Below are 12,353 nucleotides of genomic sequence, written 5' to 3'. Positions count from 1 at the left end.
GCAATTAATAACAATATACCTTTCCATATTTTCTGGAGTCATATTGGCAGGGCCGGATTATGGTCATAATTTAAGGGGGGCTATTACTTTTATTGAGGCCTTTTCACCTAAAACAATTTATTAATTTGTAATAAATATAAATTAAAATAAGTATAGCATTGTTTATAAGTATAACATTTTATTCTTATATCATATTATACATTTTTCGGCATATACAATAAAAAAAATATACACATATACAGTGGTCGCCGCTTATTATAATCACGGTTAATGTTATCAAACGTTTATTGTTATCGAAAAGTATAAGTACGGGCCGAATGTATACTTATATGTGTAAATTATGTCGGCTATTGTAATCAATACGCCGCATAATATTATCAGTTTGAGGTCATAAAATCATCATTATGTAGTTATTAGATAAAGAAAATAATGTCTAAGTTTTCGTCGAATAGCTCATAATAAAGATAAAAATGTCTATACACATTAATATCATTTTTGTTCTTACACCATTCAGACAGTACCGTCGCTGCCCGTCGACCAGTATCGCGTTTGTATGCACCCGTGTCGTGTGTGCGTAAAAATGAGTGAAAAAAGAAAAAGAAATGACCTAACAATTTATGATAAATTGTCAATATTACAAAGTTACGACAATTTACCAAAAATGGGACAGCGAGAAGCAGCTATAAAGCTACAAATTTCCCAACCGTTATTGTGTAAATTATTAAAAAAACGAGTTGAAATAGAAAATTCAGCAACACTTAATAAAAATCCAAACATAAAGAGGATACGCAGTGGGAAAGAAGAACAGGTTGAATCAGCATTATTATTATGGTTTATTAATGTTAGAAAAAATGATGCACGCATTAATGGTCCGATATTGCGTCAAAAAGCTGAAGAACTTGCAAAAAAAATTGGTATAGAAAATTTTATTGCCTCAGAAGGATGGTTTCATCGCTGGAAGAAACGAGAAAATATTGTTTACAAACGAACGTACGGAGAACAAAAAGACGCGGATTTCTCGGCAGCAGAAAATTGGTTAAAAACTGAATGGCCAAAAATTATTTCAGAATATACGCCCGACAATGTTTATAATGCTGATGAAACCGGGTTATTTTATCGCGCCTTGCCTGAGCATTCTTACTTATTCAAAAATGAAAACGCAAAAGGCTGTAAGATATCAAAAGAGCGCATCACTGTCCTATGTTGTGCGAGTATGTCAGGTAAAAAACAAAAACTTTTGGTTATAGGGAAAAGTAAAAATCCTCGTTGTTTTAAATCTGTAAAATGTTTACCAGTTGATTATTACGCCAACACAAATGCTTGGATGACATCAGTTATTTTTAACGAATGGTTAATAAAGTGGGATAAACAATTAAATAATAAAACCGTTTTACTTATTGACAACTGTCCTGCACACGTGGTTAGTGTATCTTTAAAACACATTAGAATCATATTTTTGCCAGCAAATACAACATCATTAATACAACCATGTGACCAAGGAATAATAAAAACCTTGAAATCATATTATCGCAAACAAATGCGGACAAGAATAATAGACAATATAGAAAATACAAATGATCAAGAAAAATTGTCCGCTAATGAATTAGCAAAACAAACCAACCTCTTAGATGCATTACATCTTATAACAATGGCTTGGGACCAAGTGACAGATAAAACAATACGAAATTGTTTTAAACATGGAGGTTTTGCAGAAAGTGTCGAGGGGGAGGAAGAAGAAGAATATGAAGAAGTAGACTTAGATTTTGAAAATTGGTTGAAAATCGATGAAAATATACCTACTACATCAAATTTTACTGAAGAAGATATTGTACATGCTTTATCACAAACAAATGAACCTGGAGAAATTGAAAATGAAGAAACAGATACTGAAAAACCTCCAAGTTCTTCGGAAATGAGAGAGGCTCTACGAGTATTACGAAGGGGAGTGCAACAACATTCATCAAATTTTGAATTACAATACAAATACGAACATTTTATCAATGATCTTTTAACGGTAAAAAAAAAACAGACATCGATAAAAAAATATTGTTCAATTTAATGGTAGTACCTACATAATATATTATATTTATTTACATTTTATTTTTTTTTTAAATTTTAAATTACCAATTCATACCTACATATGTACTTTAATTAGAAATAAATAATAATAAATAAAATAATTATACTTTTAATAACTATGTTTAAGAATAATGATCATAAAATTTGATGCAACACTAAATTGTTATTTTTTTCGTTTAGTATTATCAATCGGATTATGTTATCAGTTATGTCCCGTACCAAAGTGATTACATTAAGCGGCGACTACTGTATTTTTAATATTATATAATATTATGTTTGAAAAACTTTTTCCTGGATTTTTCCTGGGCAAATTGTCTTATAATATTTTCAAATGAAATATTCATAGTCAATTCACACTCTATTGAAAGAATTGATAGAGATGTCAGTCTTGATTCACCCATCATACAACGATATTTATTTTTAATTATTGTTAGTGCAGAAAAAGATCGTTCACTTTCACAGTTAGTAACTGGTATACTTAAAAAAATTCGGAACGCTACATAAATATGTGGAAAAACGCCCGAGAGATTATCTTCAACAATCATTTGTAACATGTTAATTGGGTTTTTTATTAATTTATTATCTTCCTTGACTTTAACCATACCAATGAATTGTTTCAATTCGTCGTATAGACTTTCTTCTAAATCACGAGAGTAAACTTTGACTAAATTATTTACGGATTTTTTCAATAAATTATCATCAATCACGTCCAAGCGAGTCAAAAATCCAAAAAGGTTTGTTATATTGTCATAAGCTGAGCTACGTTTTTTTAATTCGGTTTGCAATTTATCAATGATAACAAAAAAAGTGTTGACTCTAAACGTATCTCTACCTTTTAAACTCTCATGACCTGTAGTACCATCCGAATATTTTTTAATAATTTTACGTTTGTTTTTTCCTCCATTAGACCATTCTTTATTAACTGAGATACTCAATATTTTTGCTTCATCTTCAATCGCGTCAAAATCATTTCTGAGTTCATCAACAAATGTTATCAACGATTGTAGCATACTATTACCAGTAACCATATCAATTTCAATTCTTTGTAAATAAACACTCGTAGCATTGAATCTGCCTAAAACACGTTTCCAAAAAATAGTCATAAAAGCTATTTCTAATTTTATTAACTTTTTCTTAATTGAATTGGCATCATGACGAGTGTCAGCATTTTCATTCATATCTTTAGAAATGTCAGATAACGTATTATATATCACATCATAATTATCAGCTAATGCTTCAATAGCATTATTACGACAAGACCACCGTGTACTGGAGAGACTTTTTAAAGTCTTACTACTTTTTTTACTGTTTCTTAATAATACATCCCATCTGTGCGTAGAGGCTGCAAAAAACGCATATAATTTTTGAAGAATTGAAAAAAAATTGATTGCTTCTAAACATTCTTTTGCACTGCAATCTCCAACTAAATTTAAAGAATGTGCGACACATGGGACATAAAATGCTAAATCATTTAGATCTTTAATTTAAGCCTGTAGTCCATGATATCTTCCAGACATTTTGGCAGCATTATCATACGTTTTCGCACGACAGTTGGCAATATCGATACCACTTCGTTTGAGAAATTCTAAGACAGTCGTAGCTAGAGCTTCGCCAGTATGGCTATGAAAAGAAACAAAGCCAAGAAATCTTTCATGTACCATACCATTCAAACAATAACGTATGATTATCGACAGCTGATCAATATGGGCAAGATCTGGAGTTGAATCAACGACAATACCAAAATACTTAGATTTAATAATTTCATCGACAATGTGATCAAACACTTTTAAAGACATGATACCAATAAGTTCCTCACAGATAGTTTTTGATATGTAAGACACACTGCCCCTGCCTTTGTTACCATAATTTTCTATGTGTGCTTTCAATACAGGATCAAATTTAGCAATCAACTCAAGTATTCCTAAATAATTACCATTATCCGTAACTCCAATCACTTCATGACTACCTCGAAATGCAAGACCTCGTGTCGAAAGAAAACGAATAGCTTCAACAACGCGTTTTAAAATATCGATCCAATAATTTTCTTCTACTTCTAATTGTTTCGTTAACTGTTTATTAATATTTGTTTTATTATTCAAACGATGAAGCCATTTCATCGTGCATACCTGGTGTACAGAACTGTTTTCATGACCACTAATTCTTTCATCGCCCTTCTTCCAATTTGAAAATCCATTTTTTACAAAAGGATTCATTGAACTATTACTATTGAATAACATACAGACAAAACAAAATACGTTCCCTGTTGATTCAGAGTACATCAACCATAATCGTTCGTGTTTCTCTCCATTCACCAAAGTTCGTATAAAAAAATTACAAGAAAAATACCTTTTTTGGTTTTTATAATCTCGTAAGGAAGCTGAAAATCCGTTGTTTTTATTTTGAAAAAATGTCGGTCCTAATTGTATACATTTTTCTCGGACGGTTTCACTCATTGACGGCCACAATGCAGGATCATTATTTATTTCCAACTCCGTCAATATTTTCTATTTATATGATATTAAATAGTATTAACTATTAATACTTAAAATAAATATTTTAATTTAATTATGTTAAATTTACTTTATCAGTGTTTGTATCAATTTCGCTGACGGTGTTTTTCATTTTTTGCTCAAATGCAGGATTTTCAATTGGTCGAAAGAAATTTGACAATTTAGGAATTTTGGCTTCGTACTCATTTCTAATTTTCAGGGCTCTTCGTTTTGAAGCACCAGATTCATGTTTTCGGAAAGACATGATTATTAAATCACACTTGATAGATAAATTCAATAATTTTATAACGTTTTAAAAGGGGCTTTAAATATTATATGATAATAAAGTAATAACAATCGGAAATCTCAAGCTAGCGTCTGCGGTCTAAGCTAACATAATCAGTACTGCACCTACGGGCTGCAAAAGTACGTGTTTGTCGTTCATCGAACGTGTAATGTACTAGGTTTTTAAAATAAATTTAACTGATTATATTTATCGCGTTGACGGATCGGCCGGAAACACGTTCGATAACGACGATAACGAGTTACAATAAGAAGCGACGACCATTATACCTACAATAAAATTGGGTCTTGTGTGTCGGTAATGAAGTATTCAAGTCCATAGTCCATTTTCATATGACATAAATTAAAAATTAAGTTATAATAATATTTTGAAAAAAAAATGAGTTGACACACTGTGGCCCCTTTAAACTTGCGGCCCGGGGCTATAGCCCCCCCTAGCCCCCCCCCCCTTGATCCAGCCCTGCATATTGGTTCTTTTTTCACTTAATATCATTTTATATGTACTAAAGGATCGTTCCACGTCCACAGACGTTATAGGTGCATATTTCATGCAAGAAGTCATCATAGGTATAAAATTTTGAGGTAGTAAACTTCCTTCTTTTCCAGATAAAACATCTGATATCTGTATTAATATTTTAAAGCCACCATTTTTGTTTATTAAATCACAAACTTTCTCTTTAATAATTCTTCCATTATTTCCAGATACCATTTCCATGTTTAAAATAGTTTCATCAACAATTTTGGTCGCATCAAACAAAGATAAATTAGATGACTCAATTTTTTAATGCTTTTAACAAGAATAAAAAAATTAGTTTTAATATATGTAAGGTCAGTTTTAACAGAGTCTAACTTAAGCATATCTTCACATTTTTTTATACTGACCACATTTTTTTCTTTCAATTTTTCAATGATAATTATTTTTAGTTGTTCAAAATTATCAGCAATAAAGGTGGCTGCTTTGATCCAAGTACCCTACCTAGTGAGTATAGGTTCTGGTGGTAAGGCTACATTTGGCAAGACATTTTTGTATACTTCTACACGATGAGGCGCTTTCAAGAACACTTTTTTTAAATTATTTACCAGTGTATTAACATTTGGAAATAATTCTCTCACTTTTTCAGCTATTCTTTGAAGCATATGCGCTAGGCATGTGACATGTATCATGTTGGGGAAAAATACATTTAATGTCTTACCTGCCTTTATCATGTAGGGGGCTGCATCTGATAATAACAGCAAAACTTTTTCGTCATTACCACCACTAGGCCACAAAATTCTTAAGCCATCATTGATGAAACGTGAAATAGTATAATGATTTGATTTTTATAGTTTTTTACTAGCAATTAAAAAGGGATTTCAAGAGTTTTCACTACTTAACGCACCTATTAAAAGATTAGCTATGTAGTTACCATTAATATCTGTTGTTTCATCCACAATTAAAAAAATATAGGAGTCCCCAATTTGTTCTCTTATATTTTCAATTGTTTTATTATAACATGGCTCGAGATAAGATTTTCGAAGTAAACTCTCGTCTGGTATATGTTGATTCGTGTATTTTTGCAAGAAATCTCTTAATTGCGGAACTTGAAGTTTAAACCATGGTATATTGGCAGCTACTAAGCTCAAACAGAGATATTCGTTGAAGTTATTGGTTTTTGATTTGTATACATTTCCTAATAGCATTTGTTTTTTATTATTTAAGGTTCGTTTCAATGAATCTGCATGAATTTATGTATTAACGTGTTGTGTAATTTGGAATTTTTTATTACACGGTACTTGTCGATCACATACTTGTCAGTAAATAACTTTTCCATCAGTTGTAAACACAATAGTGTCTTTGTTATATGGTTCAATCCATTGATTTATCAAACACTTAGTAATTGTTCGTATTTTAGACATATTTTCAAAATGTTTTTAATTTACACTAAAGACAAGAAATAAAAATATTAAACAACAACTTCACTAAACAGTAAACAAAACGTGATAGCCGATAGGTTTTAAGTACACTATATAGTACAGTAGTACGTGAAACGGCAAAATGTCGCGAATCTAAATCAGTATACATATTACTTTTCAAATTTGCAGTGTAGCCAATAAATAAATGCTAAATTTTTATATCACAGAAGTAACTTTAAAAGTAATTTAATTTGTCAGATAATAGTTTATTAACATTGTATCAAACTAGAGAAGATAAAATTCTATACTGTGTAGAGTGTAGACGGTAATTTTTTTCGCCAGTATAGCAATTACAGTTTCCAAAATAAAAACATGAGATAATTTGATTATCTACTAAGATTATAAAAAATAAGCACATTATATGCACTTATTAAAAAATATTCCTCAACCTTCCAAATATGCCATTATATGCAAAATTAAATTTAGTCTATGGAATCAGTTGGGTCTGAATCGCCCACATTTCAAACTCTCGTTTAAGTGCATACACTCAGTATGAACATGCAATTGCATACAATTCCGGTCTCTAGTAATCACCCTCCGTTATCCCCGACTCGTTTAATGTGCTAAAAAATTCTTCTTTCGGTGGGGAGACTTGGCTCGTCCAACTTATCCCAGCCATCCGAATACTAATGACTAGTGGCATATCCCAGACATCAAAATATTTCGCTATCTCGCGTTAAATGGTTCTTAGGTAGAGTATCCAACTTTGATGCCATAAACCTACACGTGTCTACAAATCGTATGGTAAACGTATCACTGATATATTTTGAAAAAGAAACGAATTTTTCTTCACTATTAGCAATAACTTTTATACTATTAGTGTCATAGCCTAATTCAGTTACAATAAAGTGGGTGTCGTAATTAGATAAATTATGAAAAAAACGGGGAATAAATTTTGGTTATTTTAATTTGAAATTACATCGAGAGCATAACGATTGTCTAAATCTCCCAGTAAGGTGACAATGATAGTTCGGTTTCAACCGTTATAGTGTTCGGACGTGCGTGGCGTATCGTATTCGTTATCTGTCTGCTCATTAGTAATTGAACCAGTATTATCGTATTAATAATACCTATTCAAGCTGCGTCTCTGTATACTTTAAACTTTAAACTCGGAGTGTTTTGTTTTTAAATGCCTAACCAACTTAGCAGGTTTCATTGCTTCATTGGAAAGTATTTAGTAACACAAAACACATTGTGGTTTTTGTTCAATGTCTGTACCTGCTTGCACAAATCCCAGGTTTAAATATTCATCACAATATTTACGTTTTTTGGCTTTATTGACACTAGGACTAGATTTTGAGCAAGATGGCTTGTCAAGGTCAGGTGGGACAAGGGTCTGTCTGCCGCCTCCATTAGTTTCAATCGGCACTTCAGTTGCACGTACAATACCCGTTTTTAACCAACGATACATAGCTGATAATCTGAGTAATCAGTGATTACTAAAGACTAACACTCAATTTTTTATTATTATACTGTAAATTTACTATATAATAATATATTGTAGGACATAAGTCATTAACAACACAATATTCCGCGACGCACAGTGGTATCAAATAAGTATGTAGCTGGCCAAAAGTAAAAATTTTTCCATTGAGTTAACAACATATAACTATATATGTGTGTTTAGTAGTACCTATAGATAAAGTTAATGACTTTATAATCGACAGTTAGAATCATACCTCTTGACATTAGCTCAATAACATCATTTAAACTGCTGACTTTAACGAGAAAAGTAGTCAGACACGTGGTATTTAAAAATTATTTTTTTTTGGTATCTCGTTTAATTTAAATTAATTACTGTATTGTAATCAAAATGGATGATATTCAAGGTAAGTTTTCAATTATATTATATGTTTTTTAATCCGAATTTTTGTGATTAAATTATGTATTAGTAAAAATATGCTAATATTTTTTATTTTTCAAAAGGGTGGTAATAATTTTGGGGAGTTCTTGGAGGTTCGATTTTTTTTTTCTTTAAGCCAAATACATTAGTATTTAAATAAGCTATCGATTATTTGCCCAAATTTGCCCAAAATTGAAATATTAGTTTTATTCTGTTTAGATGTAAGTAATGATCACGATACGAGAACTGTAACAAATCGTTGTTTGTTCGAATTTCTCACAAATGGAGGATTTATGTTACATAAAAGTTCTGAAACTGCACGAAATGCATTGATTATTTATTTAAGACATAAGCTAGGCGATAAATGTAATTTGGAAAATGAAGAATTTGAAAAATCGATTAAAGGAAAAATAGAAGAATTTTGTAGTACTTTGCATAAAAAATGGAAGGAATCCAATCGCTGTACTAAAACATTTGTAGTTAAAAATGAAAACTGGTTACAATTATATTTTAATATTAGTGATTTGATAAATATACAAGTTGGACCAAGTGGAAGGCCACGTAAACGTTTTATAGATTTAAGTGAGCGGTCTAAACGTAGATATGTGGAAAACGTAAAAGCAACGACTTCGTCAGAAGAGTTAATTTATGCAGCAAAATCTGTACTGTATACTGAGGGAAAACGTACAGCAGCTGATCTGTTAAAACAATCAACTTTCACCTCTCCCGGGCGCGCTTTAAAAATTAAAAAAACCTACCTTAATGCACAGAAATTTCAAATTACTCCATATAGTGAAGATGAAGCTTTGGCATACATAATTGATAGCCGTATTACAAAAAATGCATATCAACAAACTCGAATAGGTGCAAAACAAAGAGGTGCTAATATTTATCCAAGTTATAAACGGATAATTGAAGCAAAACAACGTTGTTATCCAGAAGGGATAAATGTGAGTGAAGTTAGTGCATCAATACCTTTGCAACAGTTATTAGATCATACAACTAAACGTTTATGTGAAATACTTGATTTTTCTCAGCATGAAAATACTTTTAAAAATTCTGAAAATTGTATAGTAGAGTTTATATTTAAATGGGGTTGTGATGGTAGTTCTGGCCACAGTGAATATCATCAATCTTTTTCAGGAAACGAAATTGAATCAAACATTATAAATGATACAAGTGTGTTTATGTTTTGTTTAGTCCCTTTGCAATTGATATTACATACAAATTCAAATGAAAAAAAAAATGTATGGTTAAATCAAAAACCTTCATCGACCAGTTACTGTCGTCCGATCAAATTTTTATTCGAAAAAGAAACAAAAAATAATATTTTAAAATATGTAAAAGAAGTTGAAAATGAAATTTCCAATTTAAAACAATTAGAAGTTAAGATAAAAGATGATTTGGTAAATGTTCGTTATACTATGATACTTAGTATGGTGGATGGCAAGGTCATTAATGCGTTAACAAATACGTCTAGTGCAACATGTTTTATTTGTAAATGCAATCCCACAAATATGAACAAATTAGACAGTATGCATGCATTTGAAATTAATGAAGATAATTTAAAGTATGGGTTATCGTCTTTGCACTTGTGGATAAAATTTTTGGAATGGATTTTGCATATCAGCTACAAATTGAATTCGGCAGAAACTACTAAACGGTTGAGTGAAGAGCAAAAAAAGTTAGTTTCGCAAAAGAAAGACGAAATCCAAAAGCGATTTTGGAATGAAATGGGGTTAAAAGTAGATAAGGTAACGCAAGGATCGGGGACATCTAATACTGGTAATGTGGCGAGACGGTTTTTTAACAACCCCGAAAAAGTAGCCGATATTACTGGTATAAACTTAGAATTAATTAATCGAATATCTACAATTTTATCTGTAATTTCTAGTGGTCGTGAAATTGATACAGAAAAATTTGATAATTATACAAAAATTACAGCACAACTTTATGTAAAGCTATATAATTGGTACAGAATGCCACCTTCTGTTCATAAAGTACTAATTCACGGAGCTCTGGTAATAAAATATTCTTTGTTGCCAATCGGATTTCTTTCAGAAGAAGCGCAAGAGAGTAGAAATAAAGACTACAAAAGGTATCGTGAACACCATACAAGGAAATCTTCACGAATAAATACAAATTTAGACTTATTACATTTTCTTCTCATTTCATCTGATCCTCTAATTACTTCAAAAAGAACTTTAACTAAAAATCCTAAAACTGAATTATCAATAGATGCATTAGATTTATTAGATGCTTCTAAAGAAAAAAATAAGGAAAGTGATTCAGAAAGCGATTTAGATTCCGAAACAGATTCGGAATAAAATAATCACATATTGGAAAATCAACTTAAAGATATTAAAAACTAAGCAAATACTTTTATGTATATTATGTATTTTATGTTATAATGTATACTGTTGTATTAAAATGTAATATTTTGTGACCATACCAACTTATAATACTTGTTTTAAAAATAGCATATAAATATAATTAATTTCATAATAATATGGTTTAAGTAAAAATTGTTTAAATGGTATAATAAAGTTCAAATTAATTATTTAAAATGTAATATTATGTTTTAATTATTATTATAGATACTTAACTCAATTTTAGGAACTTTTGCATATATATTTTATGAAACAGATATTTTGGCCACCTAGAAAGGCGATCGAGACCACTGTGCGACGCGATGCTAAACGACCGAGATGGCTGCGATGGGCAACTAATATTAAATACTATTATGGTATTATACGTATCTACGATTAACGATGACCGATTAGCCTGTCTTTGTATTTGTTAGTTATCAGTTTTCGCCGAGTATCGATAATAATACTGGTAAATACAAAATTATAAAACTATTAATTGATTAAGTGGTTATATTGTATAGAATCTATACATAGATATAGATATAATATAGATTATAGAAAGTGCTTTCAAACACAAAATAACGTTTATTAACAGCAACCTATATTTGGATTGGGTTGGGTTTGGGTTAGCTCCACGGACCCCCTGATATGGGCTCGAGGACCCCTGGTGGTCCGCGGACCACACTTTGAGAAACTTTGCTTTAAAATATACTCTGCCGTTCAACGTATGTCATCCACCTCGGGTGAAGCAGGCGATAAGCCTAACAACCCAAATTCCAAACTCAGAGTCAACCTCCAAAAATCCAAAAATCATTCAGAATGGAAAGTTGTACAAAAAAAAAAAAATAATAATAAGTCGTCAAATATCACTCATTCAACACCGATTTCGCCGAATTTTCAACACATCATCGAAAAAAACCCTCAACTACAACTACCTTCAGGTACACAATTTCAATTTAACGATTCTAATATGATACATGTCATTAATGGTAACGATAATATAATTACGAATCCGTCGGTCGACCGCCACTCCGTCGATATGGATTTAGATAATTCACTTAATAACTCGTGCGATAAGAACGGTTCTGGTCACGCGACAGTCGCTAATGACAACAGTTCGTCGAATGTCAACAGAATTCCAAAGAATACTAATCTTACATACACCTCCTCAGAACAATTAAATTCGCGTGGTCGCGATTAAACTTAATTAAATTTTCGGACAACTTTTCCGTTGTCCCGGTTATTATAATAGAAGCAATTTCGGATAATAATAACGTTGGAAAACTTCATCCTATGAAAGTTGGAAAACTTTTTTTT

The 12,353-nt window shown here is 31.1% G+C and overlaps 3 protein-coding genes and 1 pseudogene across 3 annotated transcripts; 1 reads left to right on the top strand and 3 right to left on the bottom strand.

Annotated features, from left to right (window-relative positions):
* The first annotated feature begins 580 nt into the window (after positions 1-580).
* Positions 581-2,337, top strand: LOC112596746 (tigger transposable element-derived protein 6-like). Its single transcript, XM_025342527.1, has 3 exons — positions 581-705; positions 847-2,014; positions 2,260-2,337. The coding sequence occupies exons 1-3, from the start codon at positions 581-583 to the stop codon at positions 2,335-2,337; spliced, it is 1,371 nt and encodes a 456-aa protein (XP_025198312.1).
* A 2-nt stretch (positions 2,338-2,339) lies between these two features.
* On the bottom strand, positions 2,340-3,257 carry LOC112596745. Its single transcript, XM_025342526.1, has one exon. It carries the CDS (start codon positions 3,255-3,257, stop codon positions 2,340-2,342), a length of 918 nt encoding a protein of 305 aa, XP_025198311.1.
* Positions 3,258-3,563: 306 nt separating this feature from the next.
* LOC112596744 lies at positions 3,564-4,833 on the bottom strand. Its single transcript, XM_025342524.1, has 3 exons — positions 4,660-4,833; positions 4,508-4,583; positions 3,564-4,456 (listed from the first exon to the last, which is right to left on the bottom strand). The coding sequence occupies exons 1-3, from the start codon at positions 4,831-4,833 to the stop codon at positions 3,564-3,566; spliced, it is 1,143 nt and encodes a 380-aa protein (XP_025198309.1).
* Positions 4,834-4,939: 106 nt separating this feature from the next.
* On the bottom strand, positions 4,940-6,767 carry LOC112596743 (annotated as a pseudogene).
* Positions 6,768-12,353: the final 5,586 nt, after the last annotated feature.

This window comes from Melanaphis sacchari, unplaced genomic scaffold (genome assembly GCF_002803265.2).
Source record: "Melanaphis sacchari strain LSU unplaced genomic scaffold, SCAv2.0 Contig346_pilon_pilon, whole genome shotgun sequence".
NCBI classification, from domain to species: domain Eukaryota; kingdom Metazoa; phylum Arthropoda; class Insecta; order Hemiptera; family Aphididae; genus Melanaphis; species Melanaphis sacchari.
The sequence above is the reverse complement of the archived record's forward strand: the minus strand, read 5'-3'. Positions and strand labels throughout refer to the sequence as shown.